The sequence below is a fragment of the Hemiscyllium ocellatum genome, chromosome 13, assembly GCF_020745735.1.
Source record: "Hemiscyllium ocellatum isolate sHemOce1 chromosome 13, sHemOce1.pat.X.cur, whole genome shotgun sequence".
Taxonomy (NCBI): domain Eukaryota; kingdom Metazoa; phylum Chordata; class Chondrichthyes; order Orectolobiformes; family Hemiscylliidae; genus Hemiscyllium; species Hemiscyllium ocellatum.
In genome coordinates this window covers 12948099-12968307 of record NC_083413.1, presented here as the reverse complement: position 1 = coordinate 12968307, position 20209 = coordinate 12948099, and the positions used below count along the sequence as shown (strand labels likewise).

At 40.1% G+C, this 20209-nt stretch overlaps 1 protein-coding gene across 2 annotated transcripts in view; it reads right to left on the bottom strand.

The window, feature by feature from the left end:
• rnf13 (ring finger protein 13) overlaps nt 1–20209 on the bottom strand; it is a 257872-nt gene that overhangs the window by 51605 nt on the left and 186058 nt on the right. For both annotated transcript variants that reach the window (XM_060834542.1, XM_060834541.1), the window contains one exon: nt 17457–17550. In XM_060834542.1, coding sequence (XP_060690525.1) covers nt 17457–17550 — 94 coding nt within the window. The remainder of the gene's footprint in view (nt 1–17456; nt 17551–20209) is intronic.

Below are 20209 nucleotides of genomic sequence, written 5' to 3'. Positions count from 1 at the left end.
GTCTCTAATCTGTTCATATTATCTTTAATTACGCTATTGTATGTTTTAATATTAAGTGCAAATTTATGCAATGTATAAATCTGTGGATTGAGCATTTTCTAATTAAACAAGCTTACAGAAGACTTCCATTTCATGAATCAAGCTGGATTCTAACTCCATTTCTAGAGATGGAATGATTCTCCAACATGCATAAAAGATTATTTTAGCCATGATTTAAACGAATGCAAAAAGCAACTTTAGTTCTTTTTGAAAGAAACTTTAAAAATGAAGTTTACAATTCTCAGAGACCCAATGTTCGAGCTTTTGTCAATGTGAAGAAGTGCAAGTTTGTTTCCTTGAAATTTAAATATCAATCAAATGAGGAGAAAAATATCCACATACATTGAGACATTTGCAAAAGATGAAGGGAAATGCAGTTTATTTGCTTTACTCCCTCGAGTACTAATTTCTACATTTTTACCACACTCTCATACAATCAGAGTCATACAGCATGGAAACAGGCCCTTTGGTCCACGTGCCTCTAAACTTTTCCTATCCATTGCCCTATCCAAATGTCTTTTTAAATATTGCAACTATATCTGTATCTACCGTTGGGATAATCAGTTTCTTCTGAATTCCCTCATTAGTGATTATCTTACACATATGGTCACTCGTTTTATTCCTCCTCACATCAAAACATTACGTTATTCTTCTTCCTCAGGAGGTCTCAGAAGTTTGGTTAATTTTAAAAGTATGATCAAACTATGAGCTCAGAGTATAAATGGTGATGCATAATTAAACAACTAATAGGAGAGATTTCCATAAAAACATCGACCCTCAATGATGGCAAACCCCTGCACAAGTTTAAACAGTAAGGCTGAGAAGTGTTTTCAATAACCTGGAGCAAATAGTGCTGAGTGGATGATTCCTCTCTACCACCACAGATGCCAATCTTCAGCAAAGTAGATTCATGCAACAGTACAACACAGAAATAAGCCCTTTGGCCCATTATGTCTGTGCGAACCATGATACTAATCTAAAATAATCACACCTGCCTGCACGTGGTCTGTATCTCTCTATTCCCTGCCTGTTCATGTATCTGTCTGAATGCTTCCTAAACATTTTTAATTTACATGCTTCTACCACCTCCCTGGCAACACATTCCAAGCACTTACCAACCTTTTTTTTTAAAATAAGCAAACTTGCCTCAATCTCACAGGAACATTGGACCAGGAGGAGGTCATTCAGCCCCTTGAGCCTGCTCCGCCATTCAATTAAATAGTGATTGATCTGTGGCCTAACTCCATATGCCTGCATGGGCCCACAACCCTTGATACTCTTGCTTAATTAAAATTTATCAATTAAGCTGAACCATCTAGTAAGTACAGATTGCCATTTGAGGAAGAGAGCTCCAAATCACCACAACACTTTGCATATAGAAGTGTTTTCTAACATCGCCCCTGAATGGCCTGGCCCTATTCAAAAACTATGCCCTCAGTTCTAGAATCCTCAACCCAATCTTTCCCCATTAATATCCTGAAAATGTTGTAATTTGCCCTCAATTCCATGAACTTCAACTAAGTTTTTTTGTGTGGGATTTTATCAAAAGCCTTCTGGAAGTCTGTGTAAACAACATCCATTGACTCACCTTTGTCCATCATCTTTGCCATCTCTTGAAAAACTCAGGTTTGTTAGGCATATTCTACACTTCATGAATTCATGTTGACTCTCCTTAATTAAATGAAATGTTGAGGTGACCAGTTATCCTTGATAATAGCCTCTTAATTTCCCCACCATAGACGTCAGGCTAAATGGTCTGTAATTCCCTGGTTTCCCTTTCACTCTTCTTAAAGAAGAAAGTTACATGAGCAGTCTAGAGGTATAACTCCTGAATCCACCCATCCCTGAAAGATTATGGGCTCCAAAAGAAGCCTCAATGTTGCGTAGTTAAAATCAACCACAACAACTATATTGTTTTTATATCTTTCCATGATTTGCTTACATATCTGTCCCTCTATCTCCTGCTGGCTCCTGGGAGGCCTATAGTATAATCCCACCTTTCTTATTCCCAAGTTCTACCATTCAGTTCATACAATATTAAGAAATATCTGAACACACTGAATACAGCAAAGGTTCTAGTTTTTGTGGTGAATAGTTGTGTCATAGCTATCTGTCAAGCTGGTCCAGGTAGATTCCAGAATTATATCTGACAAAATACACATTTACCCAGTTATGTCCTGCACACAAGAAACTAGATAACTCCAATATGGTGAATTACTGCCCTATTAGTCTGCGGAAAGATGGTATTTGTGCTATCAAGTGTCACTTACTCATGACTAACCTGCTCAGGATAACTCTACTCCACACCTCATTACAGCTGTCACCCAAACTTTGTCAAAAGAGCTGAATTCCAGCTCTTGCAATCTATGTTGCCTTGTACTTTGTTGCAGACTTATTCAGTATTACTTTTACATTTTAAAACTGGAGTTTTAATGAAGGTCTCAACTTGAAATGATACCTTTGAATCAGCACCATCCTTGTGAACTTTCCTATCTGAAAATCTTTGTTCCCATCTATTTGCTACACCGTCCTCTCCCAACCTATCACCATCACCCACAACTCCCCGCCCCACCCCCTGCATTTACTTATGGCCTTCCCCCAGCTACCTCACCCAATTATCTCTCAGCCCTCTTCTCCCCCACATTCCTGAAGGGCTTATGCCCAAAATGTCAATTCTCCTGTTCTTCAGATACTGCCTGACCTGCTGTACTTTTTCAGGGCCACACTTTTCGACTGATACCTTTGACAACTAAACCAAAACTTTCTGCAGTTAATACATCTTACCAACATCCAGTGTGGTTTCCTAATCAATGGTAGTTACTTGGTTGCTACTGCTCAATCATTTCAATTTATTCACTCACAAGATGTGCTGAGTTTTCAATTTGGTAATTAACATCAGGTCTCAGCAGTAATGTCAATATCTTTAATTCTACAAACTAATTTCAGTCAACAGCTGCACAATCAACTGCAGAATTAAATTCAGCTTTTATTATTGGCTCCGAGGAAGGGGCACTGAACCCGAATTTCTCCTCCCAGATGCTGCCCAGACCTGCTGAACTTTTCCATGATCTTCTGTTTTTGATTCAGCTTTTATTATATTCACCATTGAAGGTGTGAAGATGTTTGTACCCATTTATTAGTCTGTGTTTTTAAAAAACAGCAAATGTCAATGAGACTTGGTATACATTATGATCCAAAAGCTCAGACTTTGGTAATTCTGTAGATCAGATTTTTTTTTAAAAAAAGGATCCATTTTATTGGAAGGTGGTGTGAATCAATTTTCAACAAATGTTGTAAACTCAGATGCTAATGGTACAATTTGTCACAGCTGTAAAAATATTTGCAGAATTTTCAGAGCAGTTTGTCGCATGTGGGTAGAACTAAACCTTCCTTAATGAGATGGAAGCTCTTTAACATTTCTAACATTTAGAAGCTTTGCCGTTATACAGCATCAACAAGGCAAGGCAAAACCTCAAGGAAGAGATGCACAACTGTAGCAATGTTATTGATAATTTGTTAAGTTGTTAGCTGAGGTACCCTCTTCAGATACATGTGTGTTTATACCTGTGAGAAAGTCACCCTGGAGAAACAAAGTCAAGGTGTCTAATACCTTATGTTAATCACAATGTTAATACCCAACACAACAGGTTACATGCATTGCAATAAATTATAGAATTAAAAAGTAGCAAAAATCAATAAGCGATTTGCAAATTTATTCTCCAAATGTTTTTGAATTTTGAAGTTTAAGGTATTCATCAAAAACTCCATCCAAATTGTTTGGAACAAAAGTGCAAATTACCAAGTTAAAAATCACACAACACCAGGTTATAGTCCAACAGGTTTAATTGGAAGCACACTAGCTTTCGGAGCGACGCTCCTTCATCACTTGATTGTCAATCACCTGATGAAGGAGCGTTGCTCCGAAAGCTAGTGTGCTTCCAATTAAACCTGCGGGACTATAACCCGGTGTTGTGATTTTTAACTGTGTACACCCCAGTCCAACACCGACATCTCCAAATCGTGCAAATTACTAATGCTGCAATAAAAATAATGAAGCCAATCTGAGGGTACAACCCACATTTGTTTTATGCTATCCCATAATAAATGGTAACCAATAATATCCATAAGCAATTTATTGTCAAATTTACAAAGGTTGCTCTCATCTCCTATCATCTCATCCAGACGGAAATCTTGATACTCTACCTGGAAGTGTAATCTGTAAACGATTTTATGGAAGCAGCACAATCACAATGGGCTGAATGGACTCCTACCATACTAATGGTATGTTTCTAAGTTGACCCCAGAAAACAAACAAAACCATTCATTAACTTCTAAGGTTTCCAATATGCTTCAAAATACAAAAGAGAACTACATTGGACATAGCATTTTTCACAAAGTAAGTCACAAAAGAATTAGATGATTTTTTTTAAAAAAACCACATTAAGAACACTTTGTTCTGAGACAGAACAGTTTAAGTCACTAAAACCTAGCAAATCCAAATTTGTAATTTTGCAGTAAGACATGTTCTGTACATCTCAGAAAATCATGAGCTTCACATTAACAATCCACTATTTAGCAGATTTAACCACTTGCATTAGGGAGCTGCAATAACGAATTTCTTACTCGTGTCAGCACGTAACGTGAGGTTGAGTGTGGGGTGCTGGTAAAGCACAGCAGGTCCTGACCTGAGGAGAAGAGCAATCAAGGCCTCATTCCTGATGAAGGGCTTTTGCCTGAATCCAATTCCCATGCTTCTCTGATACTGCCTGACCTGCTGTACTTTTCCAGCAACACACATGATCTCCAGGATTTGCAATCCTCATCTTTCTCCATGTTACATGGGGTACTGAACCAGTTGAGCTGGCACACTGATTGTGGGTCAAATGACACTCTGCATTGTTAATCTTCTATGTTTCAAAGTCCTTTATGAAAACACAAGATCAGTCAAGGAGAATGCAAGACTATGGCTTGCTGATTGAATTATGAGTCTCCCACCTAAACAGTGAACTTACTTGCATCAGCAAATTAACAGTGAAGAGCTTTAGCAATTTCAATCAAACAGATTTTTTGAAATAAAAACTCCCCCATGTATACAACAAGATTCAACACAGGTTCAAAAGTGCCAGGCACGGCTAAATTTATTGGACCACCCTTGGAAACTTTCTGAAAGCTCTTCCTACCCTTCGTTTTTATTTAGTGATGAAGTAGGAATGGATCTCTTTTGATATCAGGGACAACTGACTAGCACCTTTGCAAAAGACCTTTTGACAGATGTTCTCAATGTTCACAAACATGAACACACTTCAGTAACATACTCACTAGTTTCTGTAAGCTATGGTTTTTGAGCAAATTGTCAGAATCTTGGTAACTTGTACACCAGTCACACTGTGCTTTCTGCAAGGAAGTGAAAAACCACCAAGTGCTGACAAGGACAGGGATCATCTTGGCAAACCCTGTGGACAAGGGGACATTCCAAGGTTTTCCTTCCAACCATAATACCAATTTTTCCTACATCTCTATGTGCGTCAGGGGAGTTTTATAAAGGAGATAGAAGTTAGTTATATGCCAACATTTCATTTATCTGTAGCTAGAATATATTTATTTGCAATAAATAGTATTTTTGGTACTTAACCAGAAACTTGCATGCTTTTTGGTAAATCTAAAAAGACAAATAAATTTGGGAATTTCATATCCTTTGATAAAACCATTTGTGACAATTCCAAAAGGATAATGAAGCTTGATTTCCTGCACAAGCCCAAAGCATCATGACAGCAGAATGATGTTGTGAAAGATGTTCACAACTTTTTTTTTAAAATTGCTCTCTTGGGGACTAGTGAAATTACTAAAACTGAGATCAAAACACATTGCTGTCATAGTGCTAAGGCTGAGACTTCATTCACACTTTATGCCAACATTAAAATGGAAAACTGCAAAGTATTTTTGGGTGAGCTAATACCATAGCTGAAACAGTTACATTGGATAAGTTTGGTTTGTATTGCCTTGAATTTACAAGGCATAGAGAACACTGACCAAGGTGTATAAGTTATAAAGAAGATAAGAATCAGGACCAGTTGACAACCATCTGGCCCTTCGAGCCTGCTCCACCATTCAATAAGATCATGGCTGATGTTTTCATGGCCTCAGCTCCACTTACCCGCCCTCATTCGTTAATATGAACTCATAGTGCATTAAAGCATTGTACCCTGCAAAGAAAAAATGACTATTTTGTAAAAAGAGAGATGAAAACAAACAATTAGCTCATTTAATAAAATTATGAATGCTTGCTTAGTCTAAAAAAGTAATCTTGGGTTTTGTTTTTAACATGTTTCTTAATAGGTTTATTTCTGGTCATTACGTGAGTCACAGTTTTGTTGAAGTGGAGAATACAAAGCTCAATGACAAAATCTTATTTCCCCATCAAGCTATAATTGCAAACTTCCCAACACTAGTGACAATGGTGTGCCCCTCTTGCCACATTATTGAGTTCCTTTTTGCAATAAATGCCTCAACTGAATTTATCAAACACTGCACATGACTGTACCTGTATTTTCCCTGCCTCTACCTACTCCTCTGTCACATCAGGTCCAATCCCACCTTCAGTCCTACTCCATGTGGAGCTTTCTTTTCTTCCAAGATCACCCCCTCTCAGCTGTTTTCAACTATTTTAGCTGCTTTCCCACCAGCTCCTGCTGTTTCACTTTGTCCCTCATTTGCTGTCACCACTCCTAACTTTTCCATCATGCTGCTGCCTTTCCACTGATGCAGACAAAAACAGTGAAACATTCTAACCTTTACAAAGGAATGCAGCATTTAAATAATCTGTATTTTCCATTTTGTAAACAAATATTTAGCAAGACTCAGCTACACAAATTGTATTAGAGAAAGTGAGGACTGCAGATACTGGAGATCAGAGTCGAGCGCGTGAAACAAATTGTATTGTTTCCTTGGAGGATCAATTTTCAAATGTGCTACATGTGTAAAAAGTATTGATCTTGATGAATTCACATGAACCCTCCAATTACACAGGTATCATATCTGTGTTGGAAGTTTGTCACATTCACAGCCATTGCTCAGACATTCGAAAACACCACAATAAAAATCTAGGAAGGAAGAGATCCACCAGTTTTTTGGAATCATGCCCTCACCAATTTGCTTCCAAGACTTTGCTAATATACGTCTTGGATGGAAAAGAAATCTGATTTATATAGCACCGTACCACCTTCAAGATATCCTGAAGTTATTCACATACAGTGAAGTGAACTGAACTTCAAGAATGAAGGAAGGGTGGGCATAATATTGTTTTACTTAGGTAATTATAGGTCAGTAACCAAAGAAGCAAGCATGAAGGATTGTTGAAATAGTTTGTATTTTGCTATTGAATTGAGGCAAAACTTGTTCAAATCTATAAAGAAAAAGTGATGATACACTGACAATCAGAACATAGTAGGGTATTACGAAGAGAGCTGAAGTATTGGGCGAAGTTTAGATTTTACTTCAACATAGTAACAGCAAAGAGGGCTGAATGGTCTTTTGCAACCAACTCCCACAGTTGCAACATTGGTGAAAATGGTACCTAATATGCGTACAGTAAGGTACGACAGACAATGACCAGTTAATCTATATTTGGTGATATATATATAATGGGAGGAAAGGTCAGGACACCAGTTCTTATGCGAACCAAGCTATAGCAGATTCCCTTATATAATGAATACATCCAAAAGACAATACAGCATTTTTTCAGACATCATCTTATATTAAATACTCAAGGATCACAAAGATTCACAGAACTGAGTAGAGTTGCAAGTGGTTACATAAGATCAGCAAACTTTCAAAATGATGCTCAAATGCAAAAGAGGAATTTTGATAATTTGAGTTCAGTTGAGAAATTTGGAAGTAAAACAAAGGTATTGATAAGAGTAGCAAAGCGGTCACTTTTAAAAAAAAATAACTTTAGTCATATGAATATCTTTTAGGAAGAGGAACTTGTGCTTTTATGAAGATACACAAGAGGACTAAATCTTCCATTTGCAGCAACCAGTTTACATAATACAAATATTCAGACATGTCAAGTATTATTTTGACAGCATCTTCTAAACCTACAACCACAAAGACAAGGGCAGCAGATACATGAGCAAACCACAATCTACAAATTTCTCTCCAAGCCATTCACAATCTCATCTGGAATTACCTAACTGTTCCTTTAGTGTCACTGAATCAAAAATGTGGAATGGTCTTCCTGATGGCATTGTAGGTCTTCAGCTCATCATCTCCTTCTCAAGCATAACTAAGACTGGGCAAAACAAAATTGTCAGAGCCAACAATGCCCAAATCCCACAAATGAATTTAAAGAGGGTTCACTGATAAATGTATTTGAAATACTTAACTATTATGAATTACCTTTATATAAACCATCAAAATTGACAAAACTAAATGGTTCAATTACCTTTTGTAAGGCAGGCTTCGGAGTGAGTCAAAGATTTTGATAAATATCAACTTTTTCTTATTATTAGCAAATTCACCTATAATATCTTGCAACAAATCTTCTTAAATTTAATGCGCACTGAGACGAGAAAAAGAGGGTGCGATCATTGAGAACATTTTGGTCTGTTTATCAGAGAGCATTTTCTGGTTGCAAATAGGTAGCGACTATGTAGCCTTTATGCCTGTCTGACAAAATAAATGAGATATGGTGACGCTTTAACAAAAGAAAGAAAATCTCTTCGACCCTCCCAAACCAACTGCAATTCTTTGCAGCCACTTAATCTTTGTTAAATATATCAATTTAAGATTTCAAACCAAATAATCAATCCCAAAAATGCAGTTAGCCACTGGGCCTTCAAAAGGAGATTCTTTGCCACCAAACTAAGTCAGTTAATTGTTGCATTTATTTTGCCAAATCTGTAACAGACCTAATTGTCTTAAAATGTCTAATCGCATGACAGCATTTCTCACCAGGCAAAGCAAAAACAAAGAGTAGATCCAAATCTAGATTACTAACATGTTCAAAAGATCAAACCCACACTGGCTGAGCCTACATACAACTTCCTGAATAAATTTGTCAGCAAAGCCAAAATAGTCTTTGACAATAGGTTTAGTTGACTCGTCTTATTAATTGTGGTTAAACATTGCTCTGTGGAAAGCAGTGCAGCTGCAGCAAGCTCCATTTCACTGAGACAGTGTCTTTTTGTTGGCAGTTACTGTAACAGTTGCATTCAAGGCCACATTTCACACCAGCTTCTATCAATCACTTGCATATGATATTTAAGATCTGTGAACATAAAAGTCTCATGGGAGATTTGCATCTTTTCACAAATATACCAGCTACAAATGGAATAACTACCACAAAAAAGTAGTAATTTTCAAAAAGGCAAGTGCAATTACCAATTTCCAAATTTCTCATTCGGAATCTAAGAAGGATTCACGGCAGAAAAAGTTTGAAGATCGTCTTGAATTAAATGATATGTTAATTTGCTTGAATTTGAGGAAAATAAGATTTTGAGGAAATATAGATATTCTAAAATTAGTTGACCTTTTACTGTGCAGGAAAGTCCATTAAAAACACAACATATAAACTTATCCATTAAAAACAGAAAAATAGGTAATTTGTGAAAATATAGTTAGCCCAGCCCATGAACCAGCAATTAATAATGAGTACCTACCAGAAATGAACAGTAAAACATTTTAGTGCAATAAAATAAAACAAGCAACTAACAATCATCTGTATAGAACAAGTGTCTTTTTTTTTGTATTAGACTTGCTTTAGTTACTGTCAGCTCCGCTAATCTTCAAGAGGCAGGTGGGTCAGTCGCTTGAAGGGGAACTCAACTTTATTTAGTGGCAGCTGAAATATGAGCAAAGGCATGGCAAATGTGGAGTCATGGCTAATGTGGTCTAATTTCCGATCATCGGACAGGACTAGAGAGAAACTTAGCAGATTTTAAGAATTTTAAAATTTGGGGTGGGAATTGTCAGAGACCAACAGAGAGGGGGATCGCCATGCTTTCTTCATATTACAAGTGTAAGACACAGAACTGAGGTGGCGGAAGATCTTTGTCATTCCTCCAATTCTGTACTGTTGCATTAGAGCTCTCAGGTGTTAAGGTGAACTCAGGAACTTGAGACTGAACCATTTGGGAGCTATCACTGAACTAAGTCTGGAAAAAGTATCTAATAGATGTTGCAGTAAAACAGTATGGCTCCTGTCATGATTTTGCTTTCATATGAATAGCCCATTTACTATTACTTTTGGCCAACACAATGATCGATTGCTTGGGGCAAGTATACCCACAGAACCATGAAGGGGAGCAACAAATATTTAAAACTGCAATCTAATTGACCCAGGTACGGGCCAGACTGGAAATGGAGTTAGATTATTAAACGTTAAATTTGCCCATTACCTTAAAGAGGCTGGAAGAACACCGCAAGCCAGTCAGCATCAGGTGGTGGAGAAGTTGACGTTTCAGGTGTAACCGTTCTTCAAGACTGTGGGGTGGGAGTAAGGGGAGCTGCACATAAAGGGCTTGGCAGGGCAGGATGTTAAGTGGGGTGAAGACAGTTAGAGGGTATGACCTGGTTGGTCAATGGGAGGAATGAATCCGGCAGGTGGCTGGGAGGAGTGGAAGGGAGGGGGAGGGACTGGGAAGGGAGTCAGGAGAAGGGAAGGCGACCGTTATTTGAAATTGGACAACTCAACGTTGAGTCCTCCGGGCTGTAGGGTGCCTAAGCGGGATGAGGTGTTGTTGTTCCAATTTGCGGTTTGGTTCAGTGTGGCAATGGAACTGGCCAAGGATGGTCATGTTGGATAGGAAGTGGGAAGGGGAATTGAAATGGGTGGTGACTGGGAGGGCCAGTCACCTCCTGTGGGCCTAGTGAGATGCTCGGTGAGCCACACCCTAACTTTACATTTGGTCTCCCTGCTGTAGAGACCACATCGGGAGCACCTGATGCAGTAAATTAGTTTGGAAGAGAGCAGGTGAATCTGTCTCAACTGGAAAGACTGTTTGGGCTCTGGATGGAGTGATGGAAGTGGTGTACTGGCAGGTTTGGCATCTTTTCCGGGTGCAGGATGGCACAAACCGAGTAGTAGAAAGGAACCGTCCTTGTGGAAGGCAGAGAGGGGAAGATGTTTTTAGTGGTGGGGTATTTAAGGATAATGCATTGGATGTGGAGACTGGTGGAGTGGTAGGTGAGGACAAGGGAAACCCTAACTTTATTGCATTTGAAGGGGGAGGGGTTTAGAGCAGTGGAATGGGGAACGGAGATAGTGCAGTGGAGGTAAAAACAATGACTGCAGATGCTGGAAACCAGATTCTGGATTAGTGGTGCTGGAAAAGCACAGCAGTTCAGGCAGCATCCAAAGTGCAGCGAAATCAACATTTTGGGCAAAAGCCCTTCATCAGGAATAAAGGCAGTGAGCCTGAAGCGTGGAGAGATAAACTAGAGGGTGGGGGGAGAAAGTAGCATAGAATACAATGAAAGTAGCATAGAGTATAGTGCAGTGGAGGCTGTCTGAATGACAGAGGGGTGAAAAGCACGTTGTTTGAAATAGGTGGACACCTGAGATGCTTGGGAGTGGAATGTCTTGTCAGAGAAGGAATTGGGAGAACAGTATGGAGTTCTTGCAAGATTCTGGGTGAGAGAAGGTGTAGTCCAGGTAGTTGCAAGAGTCTATGGGTTTATAGTAACTGTCCATCTGAAGACTGTCGTCAGAGTTGGGAATGGAGAGGTCAAGAAAGGGGAGGGAGGTGTCCGTGATGGAGCACGTGAACTTGAGAGTGGGGTAGACATTGTGGGCAAAGGCAATAACTGCTCCAGTTCAGCCTGGGTGCAGAATGCTGCATCGATGCAGTCAAAGATGTAATGGCAGAAGAGTTGGGGTACACTGCCTGAAGAACCGTTTGATATAGCCGACAAAGAGCCAGGCATAATGGGGCCCATCCGAAAGCCCATGGCCATCCCCTAGATTTGGAGGGAATGAAGAGTCAAAGGCAAAGTTATTAAGGGGGAAAACCAGTTTGGGTAGGCAGAGGACAGTATTGGAGGAGGGAAACTGGATGAGTCTGGTGCAGAAGAAGCGGAGGGCCTGCAGGCCATCCTATGGGGAATGTACATGTATAAGGACTGCACATCCATGGTAAATATAAAGCGCTGGGTGCCAGGGAACTGGAAGTTACCGAAAACATGAAGGGTGTGGTTGGTGTCGTAGTGCCTGAACCAATGGGGAGAGAATACAGTTGAGATAGAACGAGATGAGTTCGGTGGGGCAGGAGCATGCAGAGTTAATGGATCGGCTGGGGTAGTTGGGCTTGTGAATCTTGGGGAGCAGGTAGAAACGGGCAGTGCGAAACTAGGGAAGGATGAGATTGGAGACAGTAGAGGGGAGATTTTTTTGGGGGGAGGGTACGGTTTAGAGCAGTGAAATGGGGAATGAAGGTGGTGTGGCCCATCCCTCTCTGCCTTCCACAAGGACCATTCCATTCGACAGTCCTTGGTTTGCTCCATTCTCCCCACCAACCCTCCAGAAACCCCAGGTACCTTCCTCTGCAACCAGAAAAGATGCAAACCTGCCAGTACACCAGCCTCCTCGCATCCACCCTTGGTCCCAAACAGTTCTTCCAGGTGAGACAGAGGTTCACCTGCCTTTCTTTGAACCTAGTTTACTGCGTCAGGTGCTCCTATGTGGTCTTCTCTACATCAGGGAGACCAAAAATAAACTTAGGGAATGGTTCGATGAGCATCCCAGTCACCATCCATTTTAATTCCCCTTCCCATTCCCTATCCAACATGGCCATCCTTTGCCTCCTACAATGGAGGTAGCCAAGGATGGCCATGTTGGATAGGGAGTGGGAAAACAAACCACAAATTGGAGGAACACCTCATCTTCCGCCTGGGCAGCCTACAGCCTCGAGGACTCCATATTGAGTTCTCCAATTTCAAGTAACCTCCCTTCCCAGTCCCTCCCCCTCCCAGACATCTAGCAGATTCATTTCTCCAAATCGACCAACCAGGTCATACCCTCTACTTGTCTTCACCTATTCCCACTTCACCACCCTGCCTCCACCATCCCCTTTATTTGCAGCTCCCCTTACACCCACCCCCAGTCCTGGAGGAGAATTAGACCTGAAATAGCAACTTCACCTCCTGATGCTGCTTGGCTTGCTGTGTTCTTCCAGCATCCTGCCTACCTACCTTGGATTCCAGCATCTGTAGTTTTTTTTGTCTCATTACCATAAATAGGCTGTGTACGGTTCTGTAATCTGAACACTAATAACCAGCAAACAACAAAACACAGCAGTAATAAAACCACCAGGAATTATAGCAACTTGAATTCATCAGATGACCTTCACATCAATAAAATTGCCAGAACTGAAATCTATTTAAATTGCGAATGTACATTAGAGAAGTCTACACAAACTAGTTCAGCAGCGATGATAACCTGTATACTGACTTACAGTTTGGGTTCCAACAGGGCCACAGTTCTGACGTCACACAGGGAAGTCCAAACATGCACAAAAGAAATGAACCTCAGGGTGAGTGGAGAACAACTCCCTTGATATCAAGGTATCACTTGACTAGGTCTGGTTTCAACAAGCCTAGCAGAAGCCTAATTAGTCCACATTTTCCATGCAGCTATTAATTCCATCCTGAGTTACTGCTTCCCACAGGGAATATTGCATCAAGTCAGTCACCTCCTAACTCCTAAAAGCCTGTCCACCATTTATAAGGCAGAGATCAGGAGCGTGACTGAATACTTCTCATTTGCTTGGATGACTTCAACTCATCAACACAAGACATTCAACACCATCCAAGGCAAAGCTGCCTGGTTGATTAGTGCCACATCCACTTCCAACACTCATTAGCCATAGTGTGTACTATATGCTAAATGGACTGAAGTTCACCTAAGATCCTTGGACAGCATCTTCCAAGCCCATTACCATTTCCATCAGAAAGACATGAGCAGGAGATACATTGGAACACCATCCCCTACAAGTTCATCTCCAAGCCATTCATTATCCTGACTTGGAAATATATCGCTTTTCCTTCAATGTCACTAGGTCAAACTTCTGGAATTCCATCCTTCCCAGCATTTTGGTCTACCTACAATACACGGACTGTAGTGGCCAGGAAGGCAATTCACCGCTACCTTCTCAAGGGCAACAAGGGACCCGAAGTAAATTCTAACCAGCCAGCAATATCCAAACCCCATGGGTGAACTTTTAAAAAATTTAAAATCACTCAAGTTAAACTCATGACTTTGTAACGACTGGGCATATCCTGCCTGCGTTTTTAGGTGTTATATCTGTGATTCTCAAGGCCTCTGGCATCACCTAAGTCTTGGGAAGATGGAAAGATTGATGGCCGTTGCTTCTGCAATCTCCATTTTCATTTCCTTCAGTACCTTTGACATAGCTCATCCAGTCCCGGAGTCCTATCAACTGTAGGTACTAAGAACCTATCTAATGGCTCCTTAAAGAGCGTAAACCTTTCCATTAACTTGGGCTGGACAGCATCTCCTTCCTTCATAAAGAAATGCACAACATTAATTTAACACCTCAGCCATGCTCCCTGCCTCCATATGGAAATCCCCTTTTAGGTCCCAGGTTAGCCCAACTCCTTGTACCATCCTTTTACTGCTTATGTGGTTGTCAAAAATTTTGGTATTCCCCTTTATGTTAGCTCCTAATCTCTCTTATAATCCCCCACTGCTGCTCTTAATTGTTTATACATCTCCTTTCTGAGCCTTCTGTTTTTAGCTTGGTTCTCATTAGTATTTTCTAGTTTATACCTGTTATAACAATGCTTCTTCCACTTCATTTTAATCTTTAAATCCCCAAGTCTTCTATATGAACAACATTAGTAAAAGGATGATAAATGGAGGAGGGGTGTTAATTAGGAACTAAAACTGGAACTTATACCTCAAAACAGAGGCACAATTGACTTTGTATTTGTCTTTATTGGTGAGACAGATGCTACACAGGCCATAGTGACAGAGAGGGAAACTCAGCCATCAGAAAAGTTTAATGTTAATAAGAGGTATTACACAAGTGGTCAGTATTTAAAGTTGATAAGGCACTAGGACCAGAGGCAATGCATCCAAAGAAATTAAAAGAAAGAGTCAGCAAAAATTGCAGAGGTGTTGGTAATTATCTTTTAATTTTCTCTGGACTTAATATCGATTGATTCAGAAGAGTCAGCATTGACACAGTGCAGGGAAAAGCAAGACTACGTAACTTGGAATTTTCTGAAGAGGTAACAGAGGATTGCTGAAGTGTACATGGACTTCCATAAGCCATACAATATAGTGTGACACAACGTAGAAACGTTATGGGTCATGGAACAAACAGAACAGGGAGAACATGGATCCAAATAGCCTGAGGGTTAGGAAACACTAGGGCTTGTAGTGAAGTTCCCCAGTGGTCTGCATTGGGGACCCTGTTTTTCCTGATATCAATGAATTAATCTTGGTGGGCAGCACAGTGGGTGGGTGGCACGGTGGCACAGTGGTTAGCACTGTTGCCTCACAGCACCAGAGATCCAGGTTCAATTCCCGCCTCAGGCGACTGACTGTGGAGTTTGCACATTCTCCCTGCATCTGTGTGGGTTTCCTCCGGGCGCTCCGGTTTCCTCCCACAGTCCAAAAAAAAATGTGCAGGTTAGGTGAACTGGCCATGCTAAATTGCCCATAGTGTTAGGTGAAGGGGTAAATGTAGGGGAATAGATCTGGGTGGGTCGGTGTGGACCGAAAGGCCTGTTTCCACACTAAGTAATCTAATCTTCTAATCTAATCTAATTTCAAAGTTTGGCGATAACATAAAACTCAGGAGAACTGTAACCTGCAAGGAAGACAGCGTAGGTCTTCAAAAGGATGTTTGATACATTGATGGAGCCAGTGGATAGGTGGCAGATGAAACTCAATGTAGAAAATAAAAGAGGGGATACATTTTGGTAAAAAAAAACCTGGAGAGACAGTATAAAGGGTACTCTTCTAAAGAATGTGAAGATTAAAGATCTGGGAGTACATATTCACAAGTCAATAAGAGGGGCAAAACATGTAGAGGAAACAGTATTTTAGACTCCATAATTTGGGGCACTGAGGAAAGAAAGAAAGCAGGTCACAAAATGAACTTATATAAAGAAGTGGTTAGACCTCAGCTGAAGCACTGAGGTCTAACCACTAAACCACAGGAAGGTGCAAATGCATTAGAGTGCAGAAAAGATTAAACAGAAATATCTCATCCTTGGACCCTTTCTCTTACAAAGAAAGAATGGAGGGGTTGGGAACATTTTCCTTGGACATTAGGCCAAGATAACACCAGATGGACTGCAGTTGTTCACCACATCTCTGCTCAAGTGCAACTAGGGACGGACAATAAATGTTGGTGGCACCCTCTTTCTATAAATAGTTTTGTTAAAAATCACAATTTCATAGCAGCTACTTCAGGAAATCACAAATAAATGCAATAGCTCCAACAGGGACAAAAACTTCACATGCATCATAAAACAACCATGTGACATCACAAGTTGAAGAAACACATTCACATTTAGCATCAGTAATTAGAATACAGTTAGTGTTCCTAATTTGAGATACTGTCACCCAAAAGTAAAGCATCAAGACAAAAAAAATCCATCTAAGATGTAGAATAAAGAGAATACCATAAATTTATAAAGCATTTAGCTTCCAGAAAGTGCTGTATACTAACTTGTTTGATTTGAACAATTGTATGATAATACTAAGCTTCGATGTAAATTATGAAAGATACACATATGGAATATTTACATTCAAAATGATGCAGATTATTAGTGCCTTACACGCCTCAAAATCATTTTTTTTTTGCTCTCACTAATTTCTCACCTCTACCTGATCTCAAAGCAGTGTGGTCTTTCAAAGAGTCTAAATTTTTTTGCCCACCACCTACTCCAATATATTTCCATCATCTCTTCTACTGTCACCCCATTCAATCCAAAGCATCTTGCCTTCTCGATTTTTTTGTGTTCCCCTCTACTGAGCCAAAAAGGACGCCCCACTGCTCCCTTATGATCCTCATACTTCCCTTTCTCTCCATCCATCCATCCATCGCAGTCTCAATATTTATTTAATTGCAAGACAGATAACAATGTGAGGTAACACAAATGACTATGGCACATAGGCTTTCTTTAAATCACTCACTTGAATCTCTTTTCAAACAACTGCAGTTACATTTTTATTTATAGGGGTACTCTTAACCAGAGTACCAAACTCTCTCATTCAAACATATAGCTAAATACCTCTTAAGCAGCATCAGGATACTGAAATAGAAAACCAGAGATATGTGAAAATAGAAAAGCAATTTCACAATCGAATAGATTTTGTGCAAAAAGCACTTCACAATTTGCTATTGACTAAAAATTCAAAGAGAGCTACTTACAGATTCACTTACCCTTTTTGAATTTGTGTACTGGAAGTTTTTTCAGCTGATCTTTACGCAACCGGTTCCTCCTTGCCCTGTGTCTGTCTTGAATAAACTTTGAAATCTAGAAAGCAAGAGATTGAAATATTTATCCTAGAATGTGTACATCAAGCTGAAAGATCTTTTATTCTTGTAAAGGGGAAATTATGCCAGCTTGACTAATCAACTAAACTCATATTGGCTTTGCATTCAAAGAAAAAGTCTTGAAAAAGAAACATCACATTTATGCACCACCTTTCATAACCCCAGAACTTACCAAAGCATTTTAGAGCCAATTAATTATTTTTGAAGTGTAGTTTCTATTGTCATGTAGAATAAACAGCAACTTCCCACAAACAGCAATGTGACAATGTGGCTTTCTGATGTTCATAAAGAGATAAATATTGACTAAAACACTGGAGATAAACTCCTTGTGCTTCTTTGAAATAGCATTATGCCTTTTACTTGCATTTCATTGGCACCTTTCACAACCATGAAATCATCTCTAGCACGTTACAGCAAAATGAAGTACTCACTATATAAAGCTACTGCAGTCAAGTCGTGTAAAGCAAATTTCCACATACAACAATGAAAGCAGATTTTTAATGATACATTGATGCAAGTTCAGGGAATAAATACCAAGACAATTGGTAGGAATTAGGGAGGCACGATGTCTCAATGGTTAGTACTGTTGCATCACAGCGCCAGGGACCCGGGTTCGATTCCATCCTCAGATCACAGTGTGGAGTTTGCACATTCTCCCTGCGCCTGTGTGGGTTTCCTCCAGGTGTTCCAGTTTCTTGCCAGAGTCCAAAGATCCAAAGATGGGCAGATTAGGTAGACGGGCCAAGCTAAATTGCCCAGTGTCCAGCGATGTACATGGTAGGTGGGAAATGTAGGGTTACAGGGTAGGGTGTTGAGATGCTCTTCGGAGGGTCAGTGTGAACTCAATGGACCAAATGGCCTGCTTCCACACTGTAGGGCTTTCTATGATATTAATTCCATTCTTATTGAAATAGTGCTGCAAGATACATATACTTTTTTTAAAATTCACTAGATGTGTTAGGGTTACTGGATAGGCTTTTATTGCTCATCCCAAATGGCAGTTAAGAATCAACGACATTCCTGAGTCACATGTAGGTCAGTCCAAGTAAAGATTTCCTTCTTTAAAGGGCTTTAGTGAATCAGGTAGCTTTTTACGACAATTAACAGTGGTTATATGCTAGCCAATAGGCTGATTTTCTGTGTGCCCAACTTTCCAAGTGTCAGCCTAGATAAAGTGCATAAGTCTCCAGAACATGGCCAATGTTGACACACCGGTTTTCATACAGACAGCACACTTTCTATTAATCAAAGGGTGATAAGCTGTAGTATGAATGGATAGCAGTAAGCACTTTTTGTGCTCAAGGCGAAAGATGCAAGGGAATGAAACCCATCCTATTTAGCATTCAACATTTCAATCAAGTAATCCTCAGGCAGATACATCAGTGTGAATCGGTGACTGGAATAAAAAAAAACTGCATTTCTTCTCTGTCCTAATGACACAAGTTAACTCCAAGTGTAGAGGATGCAATCCTCTTTTGCTAGTGTAACAATTCCATTTTCAATGTCAATCATGTTCAATGGCTCACAAAGTAAAGCTGATCGTATGTTAAATTTGCAGCACTTGAGAAGACAAGCAAGGAGGAGAAAGTGAGGACTACGGATGCTGGAGATCAGAACTTAAAAACGTGTTGTTGGAAAAGCACAGCAGGTCAGGCAGCATCAAAGTAACAGAAGAATCGACGTTTCGGGCATAAGAAGGGCTTTTCCAGCAACACATTTTTAAAGACAAGAAGCAAGGCAAGATGGTCTTAGAGCAAGACTAATTAAATGGCAATTGAAGATGCTGCTCTTCAATATTACAGCGGCAAAACAGTAGGGATTGGGAAGGGCAGACATGTGGTTGTAGATAAGTTTGAAAAGAAAGTGGGCAAAGATAAAGTACACAAGGAAAAGTCAGTGAGGATTAAGCATTAGATATACACAACTGTTACTGGATCAAGTACAGGTAGCAGAGATATGGATGAGTTGTACAATACATAGATCAAAGCCATTAAGTTGGCTCAGTGGTGAGCACTGCAGCCTCACAGCAACAGGGACCCAGGTTTGAATCCGGCCTTGGGTGACTGGCTGTGTAGAGTTTGCATGTTTTCCCCACATCTGTATGGGTTTCTTCTAGGTATTCCAGTTTCTTCCCACAATCCAATGAGGCACAGGTTAGGTGAATTTACCAAAGTAAATGCAGGGTAATGAGGATAGGATATGGGGGTTGGATCTGGGCAGGATGCCCCTTGGAGGGTGAATGGAAACTTATTGGGCTTAGTGGCCCCTTGCTGTACTGTAGGGATTCTACAATTCTATGAAGGAGAGATTGTGAGAAATCAAGGAGTAACAGGTGCTACAGTTGATTACAAAAGGATGGCATAACCAAAGATGGAAACAATTGGTCTACTTGATTTAACAGATGGGAAGACAAATTCAATTCAGGGCAAAAAAAGCGATTCAAAAATTGTGATCACCCTCATGTTCTTTGTCTGATTGCACCACCCCATCACAGAAAACAAATGAAATCTAACCTAATCCTCAAAGAGGGCTTTACATCTCAAGTGGTAGCACTTACAGTCATAGAGATGCACAGCACGAAAACAAACCCTTCGGTCCAACTCGTCCATGCTGACCAGATATCCCAACCCAATCTAGTC